We start from the raw sequence: 27,457 nt of genomic DNA on the forward strand, positions 1-27,457 counted from the left end.
CCGGCGCCCGTCTGCCCCCATTTGGTAGCTCCCCTCAGTGGAGGGCAGGGGCTGGGGCGCTCTCGGGGCAGAGGGGAGCCGAAGCCGCGCAGCCATCAGCTTGGATTGCGGCGGCCAGCAAACCCCAGCGAGAACAGGGCAGTCGCTCTCCCTCTCTGGGAAGGGCGGCCGCCGCCGGCTGCGCCCGGTGCGGGCTCGTTTCTCTCAGGGAACGGGCGGGCGCAGGGCCCTCGGCGGGACCCTGCTTCGCCCTTCCCGCCTCTTCGGGCAGGCCCCGGCGGGCTGCGGCGAGCCCTGGACCCCCGGGTCCGGCCCCAGGCGTGCAGTACGACCCCGCCGCCTGCTCGCCCCCACCCCCCAGCCCTGTGGGGAGGGCCGAGGCGGCCGCGGACAGCGCCGTGGGCCGGGTCGGGGGGGCGGCGCCGTGGCGAGGCGGGCGGGGCTCTGCGCCGCCGGGAGCTCGCGCCGCCCGTCCTGCGCGGCGGGGGGGGGAGCGGCCCGCGCTGCCGAGCCGCCGCCGCCGGTCACGTGCGGGGCCGGTGCGTATAACAACGGCGGGGGGGCGGGCAGCGGCGGCAGGAGCTGCGCAGAGCGGTGAGGCGAGGCCAGGCCAGCGGCGGGTCAGCCCACCCGCCCCGGGCGTGTTTTCTTCCGCGGCGCGTAGGGGGGGACACGGGAACGGGAGGAGACGCGCCCTCCCGCTGCGGTGTTTGCTTTGTTGCTGCCGTTATCGTGTCTCTTGCTGTCCCTTCTACCCGGGCTGTTCCCGAGCCGGCGCTGCCCGCCTCTGCCTGCGGAGCGGGGGCGCTAAGTTCAGCCAGAGCCGGCTGCGAGGGGCGCGGCGGGGGTGCCGGGCCGAGGAGGCCTGCGGGGCCGGCGCTGCATGAGGAGGTGCGTGCCCAGCCGGGCCGCCTGCCCCGCAGGACCCCGGTTCGCTGGCCGCCTCAGGCGCCGCCTCTCTTCAGGCGGCGGGAGCGTGTTTGGGGGTGGGATGGGGCTGTCGCTGCGTCCCTCCCCTCAGAGCCTCTCACCCGGCAAGCCGCCCGCCGTGGGGGGTGGGGTGGCCCGAAGTAAGGCTCCGCTCGAGGCTGAGGAGATGAAGCGGAGGCAGCCGCGGGGGGGGGGGGCGGTGCGAGCACCGGGTGTGGTGCGCGGGTGGCCCTTCCTCCTTCTCCTCCTCCTGCTTGCAACCGCCCCGTAGCCGCGGGGCGGGTGGCCGGAGCCTCCAGGTGCGTCGGTCCCCGCCCTCGCTGTGAGCGCGCCTCTCCCATGGGCAAGACGTGCAGTTACTGTGACGCGTGGGCCTGTCGCCTTAAAAAGTGTTTAATTACCAGTACTGAAACGAACTGCTCGATTTCAGACGCACGTAGAGAACTCCAAGCGGTTCCACTGAAGTTCTTTCTTGCTGGGAACTGTGCTTGCCTGCTGATCCGGTGAGATCTCGCGCTAGCTGTGGTAAGCTTATTCAGAGCTCCTGGGCTGAAAGAAAGTCTTTGACATAACAGAACTAAACTATGTGCAGAAAACAGCCAGGAGATGCCTAAGAATGAGGATTAGTTTAAATAGCTGTTGCCTTGGCAATGGTATTGAACAGATACTGTGTTATTGCAACCATGTTAATTGCTACCGAGCAGACAGTAACTTTATTTTAGATAGGTGGTGCTTTCACATGAAGTACCATGAGACTGTGTCGTAGAAGCATGTTCAACTTCTAGAACCTTTTAACTGAAGATTAAAATAACTACTTTTAGATAACATCGCTTGTGCTTCTAGTACTGCAACTCTTTCTTCTTGGAGCAACTCCTGTCAGTGCAGTGTGTTGTGTGGGTTTGTAGACAGGTTCTGTCTGTTTGTGCGGTTTGGTGCATTTTGTCCTCCTTCTTTACAAGCATCATTTCATAATGTGTGCTTGCTGAGACATGTAAGAAGTCTTCCTAAGCAAGTATCATCCTTTCCTACAGGAATCTAGTTTTCATTGCTAGAGGGACATCTCTTGAAATACTAGTCAGTGCTGTGCTTTTTACCAACCTTACTATTTGTCATGAATAGAAAGCTTCCTATACAACCAGTAGCTGCTGTCTCAGAGCCTTAATGTTAAATTAGGCAGTGCTAGTACTGCTTCATCTGCTTGTCAAGCTGCAGCAGAGTGAAAACCAGCCATCTTCTAGTTAGTGTTTATTGTCGCTGTTCTGGGCTGTGTACGTGGCAGGAGGCCTCAGCAGGAGGAGAAATCAAAGCAAAAGCAAGTGGGTCTTACCAGTAGTGCTGCCCTGTGGTCAGGGATGGTGCTTTAGGTCTTTGTAGACCGCTTTGTGAGAAAAGCAGCTTTTTTTGCTTGGACTCTCCTAGCAGTTGGGTAAAGTTGGTAGTTTGTATATGGGTAGTTAGGTGGCCTTTCATGGTTAAGTATTCTGCAAAACTCTCTTAAGCAGGTGCGCAGGCTTAATGGTAACCTGGGCACTCGGTGTTGGAAACAAACCCTGTGTGAAGACAGATGCTGTTAATAGCATGAGAAGATCACTCTGGCATAGGTCTCATAGAAGAAGGTAAAAGCGGAGCATCTTAATGCTATTCTATATACCTTCTTAAAGGATAAGATTCAATTAGCAGTCAAGTACTGCTCTGGTAGCCCTAGTGAGTTCAACAGAAGTACCCTGCAGTCACATCTCAGCTGTATAGGAGGCACTAAATATTGTTCTTGTGTTGTTTTCTCATTGTATACCAGTGACTGTAAAGAATACCATACAAGCCTTTCAACAGTACAAGGCATAAAGATGAGCTGTGAAAGGCAGTTTAACCTATATCAGCTGGTTAACGGAATAAGGTAATGATGGCAACACCACTAACTGAACAGATGTCTGCTCTCTTAAGTGGCTAGTAGCTTTGCATATAGGCAGCACAATTCGTACAGATTAACCTGTTAGTAGTATCTTATGTCTAATAAATTCAAACTAAACTATTAAGTTTCTCCCTCAGTGCTGATAGTCTGGCTCAGTATGTCAAAACTGGTGGGTGGGGATTTTGGAGCTCTCTTGATGGTGGGTCATGTGACCAAATAAACCCCTGTCTGCAGGGGAATGCAGGTGTATAAAGTACAGTCATGAGTGCATAATATTTGAGGGCCCGTGTATTGATTTCTTTCTGTACTCTAAACTTGCTGCTTAAACTTCTGGTGGTGGTTGCTCATCTCCATTATAGAGCAAATCCTGTTGCTTAAAATAGTATTTTCAAGATTATGCTAAGTTCTGTTAAGAGCCCCTTTGCTGCTAGCTTCATTTAGGCACTTCATTTAGCTTGTTAGCTGAAACCTCTGTATCACTTGTCTGATGAGTAACTGCACACAGATTCACTTTCCAGCCCCAACTGTAGGAACACTTTCCTGCGAATGATCCTTCTAACTATGATTAATAGCCAGACAGTCATTCTTCCGCATCATTGCATGCTTCAAGCTTACAAAGTGTACTTGAAATTGGAGGCTTGGCCTACACAGCAGTCTTTGGGGACTGTGAAGCACAGACCTTTCTTAGTCATGTTACTATGCATATCACTCTACTGCTAATATTTGCTGTAAGAGTACAAACAAATTGGTGATTTTAACCTAATTACTATTTGGGGGAGAAAAATCATGCAAGTAATTTTACACAGTGATTCAGCTTTCCTTGTATCTTAAGCTGTTTAAAATTCTGCTCGTGTACATAACTGGTCTGGCTGCATACAAGAGTTGTGCATTTGGATCAGCTTCTTGGTTCCCTTCCCAACCAGTTTTTTCTTCCTTCTCATCAATATCAAATGGAAACTGCAGGTTCTTAATGTGTTGAAAGTGCATTGCTATTCATACCGGCTGTGTATGTGGGATGTTGACAAATGATATGGGGTAATGATAGGACTGTGTTTCTCTCATCTGAGACATTTGAGAGATGGCTAAATAAATATTGTGTGGGAGAGGGTGAAAATGAAGGATGAGCTTTGCTCCCCTCCTGCCCCCTGTCCCTGATGGATAGGCCAGCAAAATGAGCTCTAACTATCCTCTTAGCTTCTGTCTGTATGATTCTCAGTGCTGGCATTCTGTGCAGCACTGAGTCCCCCTGAAACAGCATCACTCAGCATCAGAGAAAGTATTACAGACTGGTAATGCATTAACATATTTGATTTTGACCTTTCTCTAGACACTGTTATAATTGATTCACTGAGGAAAATTATACCTGCCCCAGTAACAACAAACTGTGCTGTGTTGCCTCAGACAAGTGGATAGACTCCTGTTTAAAGGAGAGAGTAGCTTCAGGGCTCGAAGGATTAGTGAAAGGACTAGCAAGGTTTTGTTTTGTTTTTTTCTAGTAGAACTGAAAAGCAGGCACAAACAAGAGTGTTATCTAACCGCTGCTGGAGAAGGCATTTGTATCCTGTGTCTGTGGTAGGTTGCAGGTGACTGATCCAGTCTGTTTTTCTGAAACATGCTAGAAAGGGCTTGCTTAGTCTCTCTGTCAAATTCCTTGGAAATGGATTCCCTCTTTCTCTTTGCTGATTGAGTAGGGGAAAACTCTTCTCTGTATTGTTAGCGCTTTGGCAGTCTGTCCTGTTCTAGGCTTCTGACTCAGTCTTGAATATTGCAAGATCTGTCACTGTTACAGGCTTTTTGTTGCTTACCCAGGGTTCTCACTGTCTCTTTTCTTGCTGAGTGCCTTCTCATCTTACAGTAGTCAAAGAGCTCCTTGTGTCTGTTTTAGGTAAGTGTGTGTGGTGCGGTCAAGCTGCCTGTCCAATGCAACAGCTTGTGGGACCAATCAAAACCTCTGATAGTATAAGAAAACTAACTATATGAGGTCAGTAATGTTCTTTGCAATCATTAACTGACTTCAGAAATCTAGACTGCAGGATCTGGTAAACCTAGTGTGTCAGGTGAAGATGCTAAACTGGAGACACTAAATTTGGGCAACCTCTTCTTTTACTGTTGTTTTGAGCAGGAATAAATTGTGTATTACAGCACAGTCTTTTAAGGATGCTTTTAAAATTGCTTCTTGATACCTGTTAAAAGCAGTATATTTAAATGGGACATTAAAGTTGGGTTTTGCCTGTGCTGAGCTGTGCTGCATCTGGGTCTAGTTGTTGTAATAGCATTTAAAAAAAAAAAAAGCAAAACAACTTCAGATTGTGATTCTGTCAGTGTGAAAAGATTGGTCAAGACATCACTTAATAAGTGTATTCAGTGAGAGACCTGGTAAATAGCCGTATCACTTGCCCAAAGGTCTCACGCTCACTATCTAGTAGAGAGCTGTAAAAATAGCAATGATAACAGTATTTTCTCCATTCTTTGAAAGATGTAAATGCACCTTTTTTTGTAGTTCAAAAGCAATGGTAAGATGAGAATTAGCTTGTTTGTTTTACAGTCGCATGTTAACTTCTTTATATTGTACTATTGTGCTTAAAGATAAGGTCAAATCTACAAAGTTGTTTGAGTATCTGATTCCCCTTCCAGTCAAGGTTGGAGGGGGTCAGGTATCTGAGTTCAAGAGCTGATTGTACCAGGCAGTGATGTATATCTGGGAACCTCCATGTGAAGATGGATTCTGTTCCCCAAGGTTGGCAGTCAAAATAAGTCTCAGTTAATTCTGAAGAAATACTTGGGCTAAACGGCATATATCTTTTTTTTTTTTCCTTATTGCCTCTGCAAACCTTAAGGATAAAGGTGAAAACCTTAGGAGGAAAAGTAAATGCTTACTGGTTATACTTGTAGCAAAGCTTGCTTGTTTGTGGCATACAGTTCCAACTCTCAAGTCACACTTAGAACCTAGAAAACCAAGAAGCAAGGAAACATGGGTATTTTTTTACTTGACTGCTTTGTTTGTATGAGGAATTTTAGTGCCTCTTAGTGGCATGTCTGGGTGCTGGACAGTTGAAAACAGCTTGCACATTAAAAGTGTTCCACATAGGAAATAATTGTCTTTCTTGTACTGGTGTTAATATTAAATAAGGGAGAAAAGTGACATAATATTAAGCCATAACTTATAGCTGCCTAAGAGATTGCAAAATTGGTTCTTTCATGTCTTTATTAGAGATGAGTACTGAAGCAGAACAGCAGCTTCTCCATGATGCTAGAAATGGAAATGCTGAAGAAGTTAAACAGCTGTTGGATACCATGAACAAAGGAGAAATAAGCTTTGATATCAACTGTAAAGGTTAGTAGCCTTCCTCAAATGTTTGTAATCTCACTGTTGAAGGTTGTGAAACTATTACTGATAGTATAACCTTACTTTCTGTGGAGTGCTCAATAGAGTAATAAAAAACACTTATGCAACAGCTTTTACCCTGTGACTCTTAAAGCCATGCTTGCATGGGGGAGAGATCGTAAAAGCAGACTACAGATAATTGTAATGTACAGAAAACCTCAGAGTAATTCATGGAAGCTAGAAATGTCAACAAGGCAAAGAATTAGTACCTCTTGCTGCCTGTGTTCATGCTTATGCCAACTTTGGAGCTTTATAATATTAAACAAAACAGATCATGGTGCCAGGGGATCATTCAAGGAGGTAAAGAGTCTCCAACAAGGCAGCAGAGAAGATTAGGTAGCTTATGTTGTGCTCTGCTAGGTGTGAGTTGCTTTGTGTTTTGTGTGTTTTTTTTTTTTAGGCCCATGTTGCATTATCATGTAGTAGGAGCAGCTACATCTCTTGCCACTTGCAGGAATGGCTGGAACAAATGTATACTTTTTACTATTAGCAGTATACTAGGTTACTGGAGAAAAGAAAGTAAAACTGCCAGTCATCTGTGTCTGGGTCTTTGGCCAACACTGAAGTTTTGCACATGCATAGCTAACATAGTTATGGCTAAGCAACTTGCTGAGCATTAAAACTTCAAACTGGGGCTAGATTTGCAACCTTGTTAGCAGTCACAGTCTGCCCTATTTCTTTATTCATTTAGTACATTTCTATTTCTCTTTATTTACATGAGTATGTTTCTGGTTGCTTAAAAAAAGGGGATATGTATCCCACTCTTTCTACATGGGCTGGTATATATTTATATTGTTCAGCATTTAACTGTTAAGCAACACTGAGAAGATAGTGCTGCAGAGGGAGAGGGGAGAGAGCAACTGTGCTTCCTCTTAGCCATGACAGAGGGAATACCTTGCCCTGAAGAGCAGGGAAGCCTTTTATCTGAACAAGTTCTATCCCTTTCCCAACTCTAGTTCTTAATCATCAGTTTACTCATCCTTTTTTTGACTACTCAGCCATGTCTGTGTTTTCCCAATAGTTAATGTGGTCACCTCTGAAAAACAAGTTGTAAAACCCAAACCCTTGATACTTCATCTTCAGGGAGCTAGTTCATAATTTAAAGGGGAACTAGACAGAGCTTGATGGAGCTAGAGTCCTCCACCCTCACAAGTACGTCCTTTGAAAATATTCATGACACTGTGTGTAGTGCCTAAACAGCTGGAATAAAAATACCTTAAGGTTCATTCAACAGTACCCGTAAATAAGTTGCTGAAGTCTCTTGCGCTTAGAAGAGATTTCAGAGCTTCTCAGATGTGTTCTTAAACATAATCTGAAGTCAAAAAAGCATGATGAAATGGCATAATCTGCAGTCCTGTATTATATCAAGCAAACTGGTCTCTGGTCAGCATTCCTGCTCAAAGTCAAGTGTTAGTATTGTGAAAGTTTGCAGCTAGGCAGAAGAGACATAGCTAATGAAGGGAAAGATAGATGGTGCTTAGCTGTTAGTCTTTCAATTTAGCAATACATGGCTGTCCTGGTTTCAGCTGTGATAGAGTTAATTTTCTTCCTAGTAACTGGTATAGTGCTGTGTTTTGGATTTAGTACCAGAATGATGTTGATAACACACTGATGTTTAAGTTGTTGCTAAGTAATGTTTACACTGGTCAAGGACTTTTCAGCTTCCTATGCTCTGCCAGGTGCACAAGAAGCTGGGAGGGAGCATAGCCAGGAGAGCTGACCCAACTGTCCCACGGGGTATTCCATACCATATGATGTCATGCTCAGTACATAAACTGGCGGGTTGGTTGGGGAGGGGCGATTGCTGCTTGGGCACGGGCTGGGCATTGGTTGGCGGGTGGTGAGCAGTTGCATTCTACCATCACTGTATATTCTACCATTATTATTATTTTCCCTTCCTTTTCTGTTCTATTAAACTGTCTTTATTCAATCTTTTACTTTTTTTCCGATTCTGTCCCCCATCCCATTGTGGGGGAGGTGGGGGTGAGTGAGCAAGCGGCTGTGTGGTGTTTAGCTGCCTAACAATGGCCAACCAGCTAATACATGCTTGCTAATGGGAGGTCTAAGAAACTAGAGGGAACATGCTGGTGATAGTTTTGGTTAAACAAAATAATTCTGAATATGGAATGTATACACAGTGAAATCTCTGTTCTCTAAGTTCTGGTTCTTCTAAATGTTAGAGGACACAGAAGTGTAACTAAAGTGTTCTCTGGGGGAACTGTTCTGGTTGTGTGAAACTTCAGAGTTAAATCTCTGTTCTTCCACAGTTGCTCTTCAGAGACTGATTGTTTGAATCACTTTGCACTTGTAGAGTACCCCATTAGAAATAATCTATGACAAATTCAGGCCAGCCAGCCTCTGCAGTATAACTACCCCTGCCATTCTGCCTCCTCACTAGCAAAACCGCTATGTCTTGCTGCAAAACCACTATGTCTTGCTACAAATCCTGATCTGTTAGGTACTACCAGATAATAATTGCACAACTGCATGATGGTTAACTAAAATACAGGCTGTAGATTGTAACTGACTTTTTGCAACCCACGATCTTCCTTCTCTTCCCTACAGCCTCTTGTCCTTCTGTCATTACCTTCTGGATAATCAGATAGCCCTAGAAATTCAGGGTATGGGGAATGTCTTCAATGCTGCAGCAGTTCCGTCAGGACTTGCATCTGATGTGGCAATGACACTTGGCTTGGAATAAAGTACTTTTGGAGCAGGTGGGAGACTGTTCTGGAGGTAGTGTAAACTTCCCCCAGAGCATGCCTTGTGAGACATAAGTCCGACACATTAATGTGCCTGGGTGTCAAAGCCTACCTTCAACATCTTGTAAAACCTGTCTTGTCTTTCAAAGGGTGAGCTTATATCTGAGGCTGTGCTCTGGATTCACAAGTGTGAAGTCTGACAAGAGTGATCCCAAACATCTTGATTTCAGCCAAAATGAAGGAAGAGACAATAAATCCAGGCTTCTCCTACTTGTTCTGTTGTGACTGGATTCTAGCTAGTCAACACTTGCAGATAAGCAAGACTTGCTTGATGAGAGTCCAGCCAAATGGTGTGAACTTCCATTTGCAGTTTCCTCAGTTCACTGGTTTCAAAAGAAAGTATCCTGTTAAAACAGCACTAAACCTAAATCCAAAGCGATCATATTTTCTAAGGCTATGTTAGCTTATTCTCCTTAAATACAAGAAAATAGAATATCTAGGACTTTGCAAAGTAAGAAAACTGTAAAATAAGGTCAATGGTCAACAGTGTGTTATGCCAAAATACATGTTTGAATGGCTGCACAGTAGCCTGGCAAACCACAGCCAGGAGATGACTGCCTAGTTTGTCTCCATTATTTAAACAAATGGTAACACTTGAGACTTACAGCTAACTGGCATCAAAGCACAGAACTGGGTGGGAGGGCTAGGGGAATTATTTTTTTATTGTGTTTATTCTACTTTCCTATCCTTGCATTCTCCTCGGTGTAATGATGTCCTAGTTTAAAATAATAATAAAAAAAAAGTGGAACACTTGTGGTCACTTGAAGAGAAGTAACAAACATCTCAAGAGCTTGAGAAGTAACTGGTCAGCTAACATTAGAAATGCAAACATTCAGAGTGGATGCAGAACAAGGGCCTCTGGCACTTTATCCAGTAAGAACTACAAATCTGGCCAGGTTCCTGATTTTGTCATGACTGAATTCCTTAGCAGCAGCACTGTCTTGTAAATGCTGTAACTAATGACTGTCTTGGGCTAATTGTATGAATTCAGTGCAGCTTGGACCTCTTTTGTGTTCTTTGAAAGAACCTTCTTCCCTACTAGACTGAGGGATGAATGATGTCCATTTAGTATGTTGTCCAGCATACATAGCCCAGAATTAGTGATCCACACAGTATTCATCTTCTGTGGTACTTTAGCCCATCAGCCACATAGGGCAGGAGTTCTGTTGTAGGCCAGACTGGGATGGGGGGAAGATATTAAATCTGGGGTTGGAACAACAGCAGGAGTTGAGAAGGAAGAGAACCAAATAGCAAAAGAAATAGCCAACAGAGGGCAGAAATGTTAGCTGGAAACAATTATAAGAAGTGGGAAAATATTTCATCTGTGCACCACATTCTGATGTTAATTGTAACATGAGAGCAGAAAGAATGATGAACTTGCAAGACCAGCAGTTCTCTTTTCCCTTGCGCTAGTGGCTTGTCCCCTCAGGGCAAACAGTGTTATGCATGTTCCAGACTTCAATGCTTGAGGGTACATGAAAAGGGAAAACAATGGTAGCAGGAACTTCAAAACCATTTCTAATGCCTCATTTTCATTTTGTTTCCAAATATAAAATGATAGCTTTTAGGTAGCACAAACAAAGCACAAATCAGCTTTGCTTAGTACAACTGAGTGTTGCAATTGGAAACAAACATGAGTTGTTAAATTAGTAATCTCTAATGCTTTTAATGTCTTGCTTTTAAAGAAATAATTGTAGGACAGTCCTTGAATTCATTCATACAGCCAGGCCTTCAGGACATGCTTTAAATGCTCTTTAAAGCATAAATGATAGTTTCCTTTGCATGGTCACTTCTGTGCCTGCTTCCTACGTTGGCGTATCATTCCTGCAGAGGCTTGCAGCTGTAGATGATACATGAGTTCTGCAGTGCACAAAGATTTCAAATCATGACACTTAATAAGGCTATCTTTATTAAAATTGAGTACAAGCACAAGACAATAAAAACCCCTAACATTAGGCCATCCTACCTCTTTTGGTTTGAATCATCCGTTTGGAAAGATGGGTTGTCCTACCTCTCATTTGCGTGCAGGATGTAAAATCAGATAACCAAACTGGTTTTTGATAAACAAGAGAAAGGTGTACTTGCATGTGCTATTTTCATAGTGAATGAAAGTAACTGAAGCTTCTTGCTACTGTTGAAGAACAAGGTATTACATGAAAACAAAAGTTTTATTCTCCATCAGACTACATGACTTTCTCCTTTCAGAAAGATTGTGTAGATTTGAATCTAATGCTCTTAGACTGCATCCTGATTTAGTAATTCAGATGATGTGAATAGTGTTGATGCTTCCAGTCTCCTTGCTCCTCTGTTACTGTGAAGAACGATCATCCATGCCAACCTCCAAGCACATGACAGAATCTTTTTTGTACTGTGTGACCAAAACTTAATTTACCTGTTTTGTCTTTTAGGCAGAAGTAAATCTAATATGGGTTGGACGCCTCTTCACCTTGCATGCTACTTCGGACATGCTGTTGTGGTAGAGGATTTGCTGAAGGTATATTTCTGTTTGCCTGTGTGTATAAGGCAGAAAATTCTTTGTTATGCTAGAAGCAGTTAGTATTTATTCAGGTTTTTGTGATAAAGAAAGGTGGCTTTGTAGAGAGGCAGAGCCACTCCTACAGTTTATCTGCATGTAACATAGACATAACTAAGCTGATTGTTAAAACTAAGGAATGAAATAGTTGCGGTATTAAGATCAGCCCAGTTTACAAGGGCCCAAAATAGCGACACTGGAAGTCTATACCGTAGTATACAGCTGTTACTCTGAACAGTGTTTACAGCTATCAGTACTTAGCTAACTTTCCCATGAAGTATGTGTGTTTGTCTATGTCACCATCTGAATATAGGAATTAAAGATATATAGTATATAGGAATGCACTTGTGAAAGCTTCAGCCCTTTTCAGGCTCAGTGGATATCTGCATATAGTAAGCCAGCATCTGATACTAGTAATGCAAATGTTTCAAGGGCCTGATATAGCTTACTGTAGTACATAAAGTATATAATTTAGGCAGTTTCACTTACTGAGTTGCAGGAACGGCTGAGTATTTCAAATGCAAAAAAGTCTGTGTTATCTAATTGGATGTTGTACATAGAAATATGTCCAGAATTCTGTGCAAAGTAACTTGTATGTGTTTCTTTCCAGGCACAGGCTAATGTAGTTTGACTCATTATTTCTTTCTAACATCTTTGGAATAATGAACTGTGTGACGAACTTTGAAATGATGAACCTCTGTGGTGAAAGCTGACCTATTTGTATCTTCATAGCCACATCTGCACTGCATGTGCAGTTGTTTCTGGCTGAGTTTAGTTTTTTTTACCCTCAGCTCTCACGGTAGCTTCAACCAACCTTAACTGTATTATACCCTGTTCCTGTTGGAAAGGTGGTGGCGTAGATGGCAGGAATGCGCTAAACAGCCTCAAATGCAAAGGTAGCTAACCTAAACTTGAATTTCATTTAGAATAAAGGCTACCAGCCGTAATCATGACTAAAGCAGGAAACAAAGTTGAGATTTCTTTGAGTTCTTTCTAGCCTACACACCTGCTCAGTAGATAATGCTATTCTCAATCCAAGAGGGCTACTTAGAATCGTAGCATCAGTAAGGTTGGAAAAGACCTCTAAGATCATCATGTCCAACTGTCAACCCAACACACCATGCCCACTACACCATGTCCCTAAGCGCCTCATCTACACGTCTTTTAAATACTTCCAGGGATGGTGACTCAACCACTTCCCTGGGCAGCCTGTTCCAAGGCCTGACCACTCTTGCAGTAAAGAAATTTCTCCTAATATCCAGTCTAAACCTCCCTTGGCGCAACTTGAGGCCATTTCCTCTCGTCCCATCGCTTGTTACTTGGGAGAAGAGACCAACACCCACCTCGCTACAGCCTCCTTTCAGGTAGTTGTAGAGTGTGATGAGGTCTCCCCTGAGCCTTCTCTTCTCCAGACTAAACAGTCCCAGTTCCCTCAGCCGCTCCTCATAAGACTTGTGCTCCAGGCCCTTCACCAGCTTCGTTGCCCTCCTCTGGACACGCTCCAGCAACTCAATGTCCTTCTTGTAGTGAGGGGCCCAGAACTGAACACAAAAAGTTAAAGCAAAAGGCAAAGTTTTGTCACTTGATGCATTTATCAACATTTCCAGAGTTAGAAGAGTATGTGTAACTTTGTGCTTTCTTCTTTGCTGATAGGGCTCTTGAAAGGGTATTATTTAAAGAATGTGTGGAATAATAAAGGAGGCTGTGCACCTCTGAAACCTAGACATATATAGGTGTCTCTGTGTACTTGTGCCTCTATTTTGTGCTCAAAGAGCGAGTGAATGACGTATTACCAGAAACAGAGCTCTGGAACTAGAGTGAGGTTCATCAGTTAACTTTAGGCAGGCAGCAGTGATCTCGCTAAATATGTGATGTAAACACATGTGATAAAGTTATATGTTCTGCCCTTTTTCTGACTTTTTGAGAGGTTAGGTAAGGTGGTGTAGAAGAAATGCTTAAAGAAAAGAAAGGTAGGATTTCTTGGTTTCCTGGAACAATGCCTGTGCAAGCAGTCTTCCTTTCAGAGAAAAGGTATGGGATGGAGAAAGTGTGTGACAAGCGGAAGGGAGGTTCAAGACAAAGATTGTAGAAGAGAAAAGGGAGGAGAAAGGTTAAGTTTCAGATGGTACCATCTTAATGTTGACATGGAAGTTTTCACTTCAAGTGAAAGAGCAGCAATGGGTGCTTAGAGAGCACGCCACTTGTTAAATCAGGAGCACCAGGAGGCTCGTGCTACTGTGTGTACCTCTGTAATAATACGTGTATGCATGTTATCGAGTACCATTGCAGTTCTTTCAGTAAGTTGTTTGGTTTTTTGTGTTGGTTTTTCTTCCCAACACCTACCCCCCTGCCCATCCCCCCCCCCCAAAAAAAAAACAAACCAACAAAACACCAAAACCAACCACACCCCCACCGCCTGTGTTAAACTTATTTTCTATATACCTTCTTCTCAAAAGTGAGAGAAATGCCTGGAAAAAAGGCAGGACACTTTTCCTCTTTGAAGTGGTTTATATAATGCTGCCTATGAATCTTACATATGTGCTTTATCTTCGTTTCCAGGATGGCTGTGTTACAGTTCTGATCTGATTTGCCACATTAGTGTCCTGTCCTCCCCCTTCCCCCAGTCAAAGGGAATAGTTATGTAGTTCTTGTTGGAAGGACATTCAGGTGTCTTTTGGTCTTGCTGTTTAGGCTGGTGCAGATGTGAATGTGCTGAATGACATGGGGGACACTCCACTCCATCGTGCAGCTTTCACAGGACGTAAGGTAAAGTATGTTTGCTTTTTTTAAGCCTCAATCATAGAATTATTAAGGAAATACTAGCAATAAGATCACTTCAAAAAGATGTCTTTACAGCATCTAAAAATAACTTACCGTCTGTTTTGGTACAGTGCATTCAAAACAAGTAGCATATTGCCCAGCTTGTATAACTGTCCGAAACAAAAACATGGTACAAATATCTTTTCTTGAAAACAGGAGGAAACTGGTCCATGGTTTTCCTTGGTATACTTTGTCATATCTTTTTTAGCTTTTTATTGGCTAAGATTTTGTTGGTAGACAGAAAAAATAGTAGTTGTCTTCCACTGTAGCACTGTGCATCAGTTGTGTAACTAACTGATGTTGCTTCTGTTCTGCTTCTGCTGTGTGTCAGAGAAAATGCTGAAGCGTAGCACTACCTCTAGCTGCAGGTGCTAATTACTGTGTGGAAACCAGTGTAAAGATCTCCCATCTACTGCTAAAGTACAACATATTAATTTGTGTTTGTGCCTGGTGTGTTTGACACAGTAAAAGGAGTAGGGATTGTTCCTCCTAACTAACTGCATATTTACATAGAGAGAAACCATATTGTTTTAGTCTTAGTTGCTTCTGGAGGGGAAAAAACTATACATTAGGATACACTGGTCCGTTTGGTGGCTGGAAGTGCTGTTTCTTCATAAAGAACTAGAACTAAAGAGCTTTTTATAGGCCTGTAATGTGAGACTAGTTTGTATGTTCCCAGCATGCCACCATCATTCCCAAACTAATACTACCTCTATGGATAACCTCTTGGCCCTTCTGAAGGAGTGACTACTTAGTCTCTTATCAAAAGAGCCAATCATACTAATTTTATCTGTCAAATTCAGCATTTGCACCAGGTATTCCAGCTTTTACATCGGAGCGGGTCTGTTCAGCCGTAACTAATCTCCTGTTAGTCCCTTCAGCCTGACTGACGTGAGAGAGAAGGTTGCAGTTAGTCCCACTCTTCAATCTCTCTAAAACATGCCTTCCTGTTTTCGTAAGTCAGCAGTGGTGAGAAGCCGTTCTACAGCTCATCTTACAGGATGTCAATAGCTGGAAAGCCCGATTGTGGCCTTGCTGTAACAGAGATAGATAAGCAGTGTTTTTCAAATTGTTTTCCAGGAGGTGGTGATGTTACTCTTGCAGCGTAATGCTGATACTTCTATTGTTAATGGGAGTGGAGAGACTGCAAAAGAAGTTACTCATGATAAAGACATAAGGAATATGCTGGAAGGTAACTTTAATAGGTGATAGCCTGTTTTTTTTCAACACTCATACATTCTGAAAGCTGATTTTTCTCTTGCAAGTTACATAGGCTCAATTGAATTTTCTCTTTAAATTTGGTCGTTAGAAAGAAAAAAGTTATAGTTTTTGGTTCCTGCCTGCAGTACTGACAATTGGTTTTTTTTCACAATATGTCTGCAAGCGACTTGGAGAGTTAAGTATCGTGAATGCCAATAGTATTATTCAAATAACTGTTTCAGTCCTGTTGGGGTAATCCTTGCTACAGCTATGAATGGCACATGGCAGTTGAAGCCTTAGCTCACTGGAAGAGGAAAACTCAAGTCAAGAATAGTAAGTGACTTTGTGTCAACAAAATCATTAAAGACCAAAATTCTGAACAGTTTGCAAAGGTGACCCAGTTTTGGCTCAAGTTTAGGACTTGCTATTGCAGTCTTAGAGGTTATGTCAAAAAGAAAAAAAAGCAAAAACCATTCCCCTCGTTTCCTCCATTGCCTCACAGGTGTTGAAAGTGAGGGAGATGGTGTCCAAATACTTACATAGGCTCACTGCTTATAGTTTTGGAGAGTTCAATGTGTTACTTCCTGGTATTATTATGTGATACCTCTAAATACTGCTGAAGCTCTGTGTCCAATACCACAGACTCTATATGTGAAAAGTGATCTCTCCTTTGATTCTACATACAAGTGCACAGATAACAGTCCTTTCCGCTGCTTATCTGCTGGATTGTTAGAGAAGAATAAAATTTCTGTAGGATGATAGGAAGAATAGAAGAGAAACTGAAAAGAATACAGGAAAGATCCAATGCGGGTGTCACGTAGTTCCCATTTTCCCGTTTACTAGGGAGTGGAGTTGGGTTTTAAGTGTTTAAAAACAAACAAACATATATATATGTGCATGTGTATACACACTCACACATCTTGTCAAATATTACATTTTTTTTAACATATTTTTGCTCCGACACAGACTTTGCTGAATAAATATTCCATTTATACCTGTCCCAAATAAATACTACTGGAAACTCTTGTTTCTCTAGGCTTGTTTTGGTATAGTTTCTTGAATGCTGTACTTTATACCTACTTGCTACTTTATTGAGACTGACCTTAAATTTGGGGGGTTTTTAAATAGCAGTGGAAAGGACACAAGAAAGGAAACTGGAAGAAGAACTCTTAGGAGCAGCAAGAGAGGGAGAAACGGGGAAACTGACTGCCTTGGTAAGAATGCAAGTGCTTGTAATACTTTTGTGTCAAGTGATTCAAGCCGTAATGCTAATGTAGCAACATGTGACATTAGGCCTTGCATTTCAAAGTGCTGTGACTTCAGAATATTAGTGCTGTGCACCATGTTATGTTGGTAAGGTGCTGAACGCTCAAGGGTTTTCCAGCCTCCTTGTTGGAGGCTGCAAAACAAAGGTTTTCAGCTTCTTTGATGTTTCTAAATGCTCTTCAGTTAGTTGTAAATAGCAGCGTAATGGTTCTGGATCTACTGACACAAGCTTGTTACATTTTTGTGGATACCTTAATGTCATGGGTGCTTAGGTTTTCACCACAGGATGGCCTATTTTAAATCTTGAAAGTAAGCTTTTGTTGTTAGCATCTGTTGCAGCTGAAGTCTCTGTAGGTTTTAATGGACAGCATCTGCACAACACAATTTCATGCTGAGCAGGACTTGAAAACTGTGTATGTGCACACACACTCTCATAGTAATTCAAGCTGAACAGTACCACGGTAAGGCTATAGGAGAAGCAAATCGCAGAAGAATTGAGACTGGAAGGCGCCTCTGGAGATGATCTAGTCCAACTCCTGTTTGCAGCGCAGAGTCAACTAGAGCAGGTTGCCCAGGACCATATCCAGTTGGGTTTTGAAGCAGGGTCTCAGTGCTTGAACTCAAGCTTTTGAGAGTCCTGAATAGTTTCCTTGGAAGTAAGGTGTGCAGTGTGGAACATTATTCTACCTGGCTAGCACCTTTGGTAATACCTTTTAAGACATCAAAGCAGTCTGAATGCTTCTACTCACTTCTAGTGGAAAATTCACAAATGAGATTTGAATGTTGAGAAATTTGACATTCTTCCCTTTTCTGCCTAGAAGCCAGAGTGAACATCTATTCAAAATTCTGTTATCTTTCCCTCCTCTAAACTTATCTCTTCTAGTCTGAAGAACCTTTGTCTTTCTAACTCCTTCTTGCATGGAAACTGTTTTTAAATCTTTGGTCATCCTTGTAATTTTTATTTGTACTTTTTGTACTCCCTTCGAAATGGAGGGAGAACCAGAGCTGTACACAGTACTTAAGATGTGCAAGATTAGTGCATTAATACACTGGCATGATTTTATTAATTGTAATTAATACACTGGCATAAGTGATCTGTTCCTGATTCTGGTAATTCCTAACACTTGTTGCATTTGATGTTGCATGCCTGCAAGCCTTAAACTGATGCAGAAAAAATTGGAAAAAGGTGACTCCTCATAGAAATCTGTCATTAAAGAACTTTGTGCTTTCTCTCATGTGGCATGTAGCCATGGATGCACATGTAACTCTTCCTGTAAACATTTTTCATTTCTAAGTGATTTTTTTTTTTTAATTTAGTATCATTGAGCTCTGTATATGTGAGGACAGCTATATGTTGACCTCTAAAACTTTTCAAAGTACTTATCACTTTTTTTGACCCTGAGGCAGTTTTTAAGTCAAGTCATAACAGGTTTTTCCTGGAGTCCTTCAGTAAGTACTTGGACCTCTGGCCATTGAATTACAATTTTAAGACTCCTGCTGACTCTTGAGGAAGTCCAAAGAACTTTCTCCACTTACAGTTCTGTGGTGTAAACCTCCTTGACTTTCCTACTCTTAGATTAATACCTCTGTGGAGAATTTGTGTAGCTCTCTGAACTGCCCCTCATCTTGAGAATTCCTTACACTTTGCCTATTGATGCTCCTACTGTATCTTTTTTAATTAGCAGACTATTATGCTTATGAAACTTCTTTAGTTGCTTAAGTCTACTTTTATTGTGAGACCTAACACACTAGAATTTGTCCTCTGCTGCCCTCCTTTTGGAACAGAGTGACACTTACTTGAAAGATACCCTTTTATTGTTAATTCTCCTTTATCTTGGTTATTTTTACTAAAAAAGACTGTACTGCATATTCTAATACAATTGTCTGGAAGAGATAATTTAATGGTGCAGTTTCTCTAAACCTTCTAATTTGACTTCAGACTGTTCTTTCTCCTTTTCCTGCATGCGCTTTAACTTTATAACTGCTCCTTCTATTGAAGTTTCTTGAAGTCAAATGGTAACGGTGGCTTTTGTGCTTCTCTTCTGGCAGGATTATCACTAAATGACAGTATGTTTTGCTACTAAAACCTAGACCTTCAGTAGCTCAATCTTAACCCAGACTTTTTAGCCTACTTGAGGCAAAACCGGTGTGTTCTTCCTGTGAGTTCTTAAAAATGTACTGTACACTTACTGAAATAACTGGAGAGCTTCTTGTCTCCATGAGTCTATGCATGAAACTTTCTTCAAAATACTGCCTTCTAACAAGTGTGAGCTGCTGAAAGCACAGGCATGTGGCTTAAAAGGTGTGGAGGCAAGGACTCAGGAGAGGTGGAGATAAGGCAGGCAGATGTAAAACAGCTGGTCGGAAAGAGCTAAAACCTAGGATTCCTCAGAAACTCAGGTATTTAAGACCTCAGTATTAATGAGGTTATATTTCCACAAGCTGTCTTTTTTGACTTGTGTTGTCTTTTCAGTTCAGTCTTTACAGTTGAACTGTAAATAACAGCTGTAGCAGTTTATCCTTTATAGGACTATTTCTCAAGCACTTTCAAGGTGGTTACTGTTGATGCTAACTTAAATTGCTGCCACGGGAATTCTGTTATTATGAAGTAATTTCTCTGAGATAGCATATGGCTAATGCAGAACACTTAAACTGAGTTTCTCTAAAATTGTTGTGATACACTTGTGACTCTAGTCTGCTAAGACTGATTAACAGTAACTTAGCCTTTCTATTAAGGCAGTCGCATTTGGCTTGGAAGCTTAACTATAATGGCTGATATTACATAGAATGGTTTGGCTTGGAAGGGACCTTTAAAGGTCATCTAGTCCAACCCTCATGTACACATCCAATAGCCACATATTTGAGTAGAAGTGTGGTGGTATTTTGGGGCGGTTAGTAGCGTCATGCTTAATGACTGTTCTCTTTGACGCGGTTAATTTCTCAAAACATTTATATTATGTCCAAATAAAACTCAGGGTTTTTTTCTCAGTTACATAGCTGCTCTAATCTTAAGTTCCCACAATAGTTAGACCTCAGAATGCAGCAAAACTGTTTGTATAACAGACTGCCTATACTAGGAGCTTCTAAATGGCCTAGGATAGCTCTGTCACTGAGACTGGCAGGCCTGCCACCTTTCTGTACAAAGTCTTGCCCTCTGCAACAGGGTGGCCACACAAAATTGTACTGGATTTAGCACTGGCCTCTGCTAACTTTCAGACTGTGCCTGGGAGTCTTCTACGGAGAACAGTAGAACCAGACAGGCCTGTTCTGGCAATATAAATGACTGAACTGCAATGCTGGGGAACTCTCTCTGGCACTGTGCAATATTTCCATGTTGGGCAGTAGATGTGGAAAGCGTATAGCAAGCAAAAAAACGAGAAGTTCCTTACTCTAGCTGAACATCTTGCTTGATTGTTGTAGTCCTTGCCCTTCTCTTAACACTTGCTACATGCCCTCTTTGCCAGATCTACACTGAAGCATCCTAGTTAGGGACAGCTAACTCTCAAAAGAATGAATGTGGCATCTGGAGAGGGAGGAAAACTGATAAGTAAGCAAAACTTTGTTTTTTCCAGTTGAACAAGCCCAAACCACCTGATATCAACTGTACAGATCAGATGGGGAACACACCATTGCATTGTGCAGCATACCGTGCCCATAAGCACTGTGCATTGAAACTTCTAAAAAATGGAGCAGATCCTAAAATAAGAAACAAAAATGGTGAGTACCAAATGAAAATACATAAAGCGTTAAGAAGAGACAGAAATTTAACAGCTTCTATAAGCTACGTTTCTTACTGCTCAGTGTTCAGGTAAAATCTTACGGTGCTTTACAAGCTTTGTATCACTAATGAAGGAAGCCCAACACTGACTAAATTGCAAGAGACTTAAGAACTGTAGCAAAATAATTGTCATATATGCTTTTATCTTCCAAACTTACCCATTTCTAGAAAATTTACCTGCTGTCTGTCCTAACCATGAAATGTGCCTGGCTTTTGTTTTCTTGATGCTAAACACTGAACACAGGTAACAAAGGAAGTGGTAAGATTGAAGGTGTGGCCCAGACAAAGTGACTTTTCAGAAGAAGGCTTCTAAGGGAAGCAAATCCAGGAAAATATTATGCAGACTGTGTACTTGTCATCTGATTAAAGATGCCTCTATCTTGATATTTGTGAATGTTCTGAACTGTTTCATATAGTTGAAGTGCAAAACCAAACTTAAGCAAGAGCAAAGGCCTCTTCTGTGGGCAGTTCAGTGCACTGAAGTTCAGAGCCTTTTTTCATCTGCTGCCCCTGAGGAGCTTATGTTCCCCAATTCCAAGTAAACTTGGATGCTTGTGGGACCAAACTCGAATGGTGTCACATTCTAAACACAGTGTCAGAGTGATTATTTTTAAATTAAGTATGTCTAGGCTTATATGCATTAAATTCTTATGCCTCGTTTTGGTTAATAAACAGATCAGACACCCCTTGATCTAGCCCAAGGTGCAGAAATGAAACTGATACTGGGAAGTAAAACTGGAAAGGTAGGAACTTTTTGTACCCGTTTAAAATGCCATTTGCCAAGGCTGTCTAGTTGAAGCTATTCCTGCAAAAGCTTTAATTTCTATGCAGGTTATCAACAAACCCCTGAGACGATACGAAGGTCTCCTATGGAAGGTATGTCTCATTTCCTGTTCTACAATAGCTTATAAGATCTCGAAGTATGTCATTTTCTGTACTTAAGTGAGTAGATGAATGAGGGAGCTTTTCAATAATACATTTGTTAAATGACTTGACTTTAATCTGGTATATTGGATAAATTATAGATGGGCTGGCTGAGTGGAGCAGTTGCTCGATTCATGGCACTCTGATCTTAATCTCAGTCCCTAAAATCTCTCTTCATTTCTTAGTAATTTTTGTGGCAAAGCTTCACTGTGGTAAGGTTTTGTGCCTTGTCTGTGTGGTGGGCAAAATGTGGTGTGTGTGTGTGTTTGGGTTTTTGTTTGTTTTTTTTTTTTCCCCGAATAGATGTCTTACTCCCTAATAATCTATAACTAATATTTTGCCACAAGTTCACCTTCTTCTGGATATTTTAAAACTTAGAGGGAAGATATCAGTCAAATGCTTGTTGAAAGCTTGTTTTGCTCTGATACTCAGGTGAATCTTCTTTTTTCCCCATGTTAAAAAAAAAAAGTTTTCTCCATCTTCTACATGAATGCTTAATTTTTATGTTCCTTAATGAAATCTTTGAAGACTCTTTGAAGTTTTCTTCAGTGTAAATTTTCCTACGTATTCACTCAAAATTGTAACATAAGGAACTGTTTTTAGACCAGAACTTTGTACTAAGGCTTCTGAAAGGTAAAATGTTGTAGTTAGATATCTCAATGTGTTTTGTTTCTCATTTGATTTTATAAAGTAGAATTATGTGGTGGTCAACAACCCCTGTAATATTAAAAATGCAGCATTTTAACATTTCAGAATAGCAGGCTCAACAAAACTTGTGTGCTATTTCCAAAAAAGGAAATAGCACTGTAATTGTAAAGTATTCTCAGGTTGTTGTGATCACCAAGATGTGTAAAACCTAAAATGTTTTCCTAATTACTGCCAGTTTTATGTAATAGTCTTCAAGCTAGCAAACTTACTGGGAATAGTAACTCTTCAGCTGTTAACCTTACTTGGCCTTTTTTATTTTGCTTTTGTTTTAATTTTTTTAGAGCTCACGATTTTTTGGTTGGAAACTCTACTGGATCGTTCTAGAACATGGAGTCCTTTCCTGGTATCGGAGACAGTAAGTTCTGTGTTTAAATTTCTGATCAGCGATTTAAATAATTCTCATCTTCAATTTATTCAATCTCTCTTTCTTTCAAAGAGCTGATGCAGTAAATAATGATCATCGTCAGGGATGCAAGCATCTAACACAAGCTGTCTGCACGGTAGGAAGTGAAATGACTTGTAACTACTGTTTTTTTTTTTTTACATGATGATGTTCCATACTTCAGCTAGGTTGGTAACCATGCCTTTGTTATAAAAAAGGAGAAAAGCTTGTGCTGCTGCTTGACAAGAACCAGTGTTTCGTGCAAAGTATTCTTGTATGCAAAGTGGCCATAAAGCTCCTTCACTTCTTTCAAAGTCATGAAGATTTAAACAAACATAAGGCTTCCTAAAAGCATGCCTCTTCATTTGTGCAAATGTGATACAGAATAGCAAAGCTGTAGTTCCTCCTCTAGCTGTCACTGGCTACTTGTGACTGATGGCGTAACTTCAGTTCTCCAACTGAGATCAGTTTATCAATTCTGAAGGTGACTTTTGGAAAACTTCCTTAATTGGAAGGGATGAACAGAGGACAGAGGAAAGACAAGCCAGGTATCATGTATAATACACAGGAAGATGAAGTGTGAATGCATTTAGGATCATGTCCATACTTTTCCTTCTATAACTAACCTGTCCTAGCTCTATAGATTGGAGCCACAAGTCCTGTTAAACCACAGTACTATATGAAAAGGGACTCTTGCTTTTCTGTATCTACAAATTTCTTAATATTGGTGGTCTTGCACCATTGCTGAGATTTTGTCTGAATCAAGTGGTGCAAATATATGCAAATACAAAATTCTGACATAAAGAACCTCTGTGTTATTATTCATGTAAAGTGCAAGACAGCAAAACTGTTCTGACCAAGCTTTTTGTAAACTATAGTTGTTTCGCATCAAAACTGGGGCAAAAACTTCTGAGTTAAGAGTAATTCTCTACCTTGCTTACTCTTAACAGTTTTGTCTTTTCTTACTGATTCATTATACTAATTTTGTCTTTTCTCCATGTTGCTTTAGGTAAAATCTACAGACAGTTGCTTCTTTTCTGTCAGATGTTTTGATGACACTGTTCATCGTTTCAAGATTCCTAAAAATAGCCTTCCTTCTCAAACTAGAGAGGTAATAATGACTCTTTATCAAAGGCTGTAAAATGTAATAACTTCTGTAATGAATAATTTGCATTCTGCTTGCTATGGATGCATTAGTAGTGGGTTCAGTATCTTGATGATCAGGACTTGGTAACATAAGTGCATATATTGAATCTTTTAGCACAACTGTAGACTAAATAGCAAAAATGGACAGATTGCCATTCTCTTCTTTAAAATTAGTGTCACCTTGTTTTCCAGCTCTGTGCCTGTATTATGCCCTGTAGTCTAACTTCCTTTTTTTTTTTTTTTTTAACTTCTCCATGTGGTAAATTTCTATTGCAACTTCCTTCTGTTGCACTTTCTTTTATAGTTCATTATCCTGAACAAAAGAATGTTTAGTGTTACATTCTACTCTTAGCCATTCTCCAAGTTGACCTAATAAATTATATTTTCTTAAAAGGTGGATCTGAAACAAGAGAATAACTTTTTTTTTTTAGGGCTATTTGTAGTGTAGTTACTGTTGTACTTCTATAGGTGTACTAATTAGAGATGGAGTAGGGGTGGAGGCAACTGGACCATTGTGACCAGCTCTGGGCTCTCCACTACGAGAGAGACGTGGACATACTGAAGAGAGGCCAACAAAGGGCCACTAAGATGGTTAAAGGGACCACAGCATCTCTAATACTAGGAAAGGCTGAGAGAGCTGGGACTGTTCAGCCTGGAGAAGAGAAGGCTCAGGGGGACCTTGTCAATGCACATAAATACCTGAAGGGAGGATGCAAAGAGGACAGAGTGAGGCTCTTTTCAGTGGTGCCCAGTGACAGGACAAGGCGCAATAGGCACAAACTGAAACACAGGAGGTTTCCTCCGAACATAAGAAAAAATGTGAGGGTGACCGAGCACTGGCACAGGTTGCCCAGAGAGGTTGTGGAGTCTCCATCCTTGAAGATAATCAAAAGCCGTCTGGACATGGTCTTGGGTGGCCCTGCTTGAGCAGAGGCGGTTGGACCAGAGGACCTCCAGAGATCCCTTCCAACCTCAGCCACTCTGTGATTCTGTGAACAGGAAAAGAATCTACCTCTTAATTATGATAATGCTTGAGGTTTTGTACACAGAGTTTGTCATGCGTAAGGCGGCAGACTTTGTCACAGAGACCTTGCTGTCTGAATAGAAACCAAAAGATGCAAAATACATTCCCTGCAGTCTTTTCTTAATTGATATGACTTTTTTATGTGACCTTGGATAGACTGAGGGGTGGGTGTCATTTGTGCTTAAAGTTTGATCAATTAAGTCCTAGATAGCACTCTGACCATAGAGTATCTCACCTTGAATACAGTTACAATTTTAACAATCTATTTTCTGCTCATTAAGGTGTCTCATTTTACTAATGAGTATCTTATTCACATCAATAAAAAACTGTAATTTGTTCAATGCTGTTGCCTTCTGGGGATGACCTTTGAAATGTGTATTAACTGTTTTTTTCCGTTCAGAGTTGGCTGGAAGCAATAGAAGACCACTCTGCATATAGCACTCATTACTGCACACAGGAACAGTTGAGTAGTGATGATGAAGATGATGATACAGTATCTGTTACAGTCCTACAGGATACTCTGAAAGTATGTACTGAGTACTTATTTGGCTCATGCATCTAGGCAGTTGTTTTGTATTGAAATACTTTAGTGTACTTTTGGCTGAAAGTAATGATTCTTTCTTTCCATGGATGCATAAATGCTGCTTATATTTGCACTGCTTACTGTCACGTATTCCTGTTCAGACTGTATGCATAAAATGGCATGTTTTTCATAGCTACAGGGTTGTGTTTTTCAGTTTTAGCAGCACTACTGCAAGGTAGAAAATTGCTTGAGACTTTCAGCCAGGAGAGGGAGCCTTGTGCACTTGGTGACACCGCGACTGGAGGATAACAAAGCTGACCCTCAGTGAGCTGTACCTCTGTAAAATAGGCAATGAAATGGCTTAGAAATGATCCTTTAACACCTCAGGTCACATTAGATGTACAGTGATTGTTCAGACTTGGAATGGAAATGAGTTTTCCTTGATAATTCTGGCACTCAGCCTGTGATTCTTGCTTTTTGCCATACAAACACTTCTAAAACCTTTTACTTTAAGGGAAAGTTGACACTGCAATGCAAAAATCTTCATGTGACTGAACTCCAGGTGGCTTGTACCATACCTTTTGGTACAAGAACTCAAAGTAGCTCATGGCAGAACAGAGATGGGAGGATAACTGTTGTTGGCAGTTCCCAGCAGCCTACAGAAGAAGATGGTATTATCTAATAAATAACTGTCTCTAAGTTCAAATGCAGGCTTGGAATATGATCTTGAGGTGGGTTCCTGCATGTCGCTGTACTTGCCACACATCAGTTAACCTATGCATTTGCTTATTTTGGCCTTAGCTTTGTTGAAGAACAAGCAATGGCTCTTCCTGGGTTTTCAAACTTTTTAATAAAAAAGGGGGGGGAATGCAAAAGTGGTACATAGAACATAGCTTTGGGGTTTGGTTTGCTATGCTAGTTTAAACAAAAGCCAGTTAGCAATATAATGTGCATAAATATTCTGTTTGCTTCTGTGTCTTTGAAGGTATTTCAAGAAATTTCTTCCAGTTTTAATGTATCAGTCTCTGTCACTGGGAATCTTTGTTAAGATTTAATGTTCTCCAAATTTAAAAAGTTCAGTATAGTTAAGAGAACAAACATACACTTTCCTTAGAACAAGGCTCTTCTGAACTAGCTACCCTTGCTGTCTTTCAGAAAGCACAAGCATGCCAACAAAGACTCAGTAAAGAGATTTCAGACTTTCTTGCAATGGTTAAATCTTTGGATGCTACAAAAGGTAAAACTTACTCTTCTAAAATGCAGTTTGTTACCAGGCAACTGTTTTTTTTTTCTTTTAAGCTTTTAAGCAGCACATGCTTTAATTTCACTGAAATTAAATTTTCAGGAGCTTGAAAATACAGGACTGTTTTATTCATTGAAAAAGATTCAAATATAATAATTCAATTATTATTCAGTTATAATAATTGCTAAGAATTAAGATTTCAGGTTTGGAGAAACAACTAATAAGTACGTTGATTGAAAGAAATTTTATTAGTGGGTGTAAATGTAGTGAAACTGCCTTAGATATAGTACTTTCTGAGTCATATCACAGGAATATAAACATAGGGGTTCACTTTCAAGGTTTTAAAAAAATCTATAGTTGGTAGCTTATTGTGGAGCATAAGTGTCCCCTGACAGGTACAAAGAGCTAGCTGTCTTTCTCTAGCTTTCCCCTCAAAAAACTTGTCTTGTAGTGAGTAGAAAGGCAATGAAAGTAGAGGCATGATGAACAGGATGTGAAGTGAAATCACAAAACTGTATAGGAACTGGAGGCATGGTGCGATGGGATATATTCCACAGACTTCTGCCATGAGTTTTATGCCAGACTTGAACTTCTCGGGCTTCATTTTAAATAACAACTCTTAAATTAACATGTACCTGGATTTTTTGCAGCATAACTGCCAAAAAATAGCACAGGCATCAAGCTGTTGCAGACTATAACTTGTTTCATTTAATGCCTTAAACATGTACAGAAGTTGCTAATGTATTAAACACACAAAGGAGTTCTGTAAAAACATCCAACTGTTGCTCCTTTGAAGCTGAGTCCTAGTTACATATTGTGACTAAAATTTTTGAAGCTCAAACTAGAGAACAAGTTGTTTATCTGTACAAATCCATAGTCTGTAATAGAATAGCCGTTTTGGGAGGAAAAAAGTTCTTCCTTTTC

The 27,457-nt window shown here is 41.2% G+C and overlaps 1 protein-coding gene across 8 annotated transcripts in view; it reads left to right on the forward strand.

The window, feature by feature from the left end:
- The first annotated feature begins 434 nt into the window (after nt 1-434).
- OSBPL1A (oxysterol binding protein like 1A) overlaps nt 435-27,457 on the forward strand; it is a 79,103-nt gene continuing 52,080 nt past the window's right edge. For 2 of the 8 annotated variants that reach the window (XR_012672355.1, XM_075141962.1), the window contains exons 1-15: nt 538-594; nt 1,361-1,455; nt 6,051-6,173; nt 11,395-11,480; nt 14,211-14,285; nt 15,420-15,531; nt 16,668-16,753; nt 20,378-20,522; nt 21,259-21,326; nt 21,415-21,459; nt 22,497-22,570; nt 22,652-22,715; nt 23,607-23,708; nt 25,168-25,293; nt 26,446-26,527. Coding sequence is in view for 7 of the 8 variants with exons in the window: in XM_075141962.1 (XP_074998063.1) it covers nt 6,053-6,173; nt 11,395-11,480; nt 14,211-14,285; nt 15,420-15,531; nt 16,668-16,753; nt 20,378-20,522; nt 21,259-21,326; nt 21,415-21,459; nt 22,497-22,570; nt 22,652-22,715; nt 23,607-23,708; nt 25,168-25,293; nt 26,446-26,527 (1,186 nt within the window). In the remaining variant the exon portion in view is untranslated. Of the gene's footprint in view, nt 595-1,360; nt 1,456-4,396; nt 4,412-6,037; nt 6,174-8,790; nt 8,942-9,129; nt 9,277-11,394; nt 11,481-14,210; nt 14,286-15,419; nt 15,532-16,667; nt 16,754-20,377; nt 20,523-21,258; nt 21,327-21,414; nt 21,460-22,496; nt 22,571-22,651; nt 22,716-23,606; nt 23,709-25,167; nt 25,294-26,445; nt 26,528-27,457 lie in introns of those variants that run through there. The other 6 variants (XM_075141963.1, XM_075141965.1, XM_075141964.1 and 3 more) reach the window with 6 other exon arrangements.

Source organism: Calonectris borealis, chromosome 2 (assembly GCF_964195595.1).
Source record: "Calonectris borealis chromosome 2, bCalBor7.hap1.2, whole genome shotgun sequence".
NCBI lineage: Eukaryota > Metazoa > Chordata > Aves > Procellariiformes > Procellariidae > Calonectris > Calonectris borealis.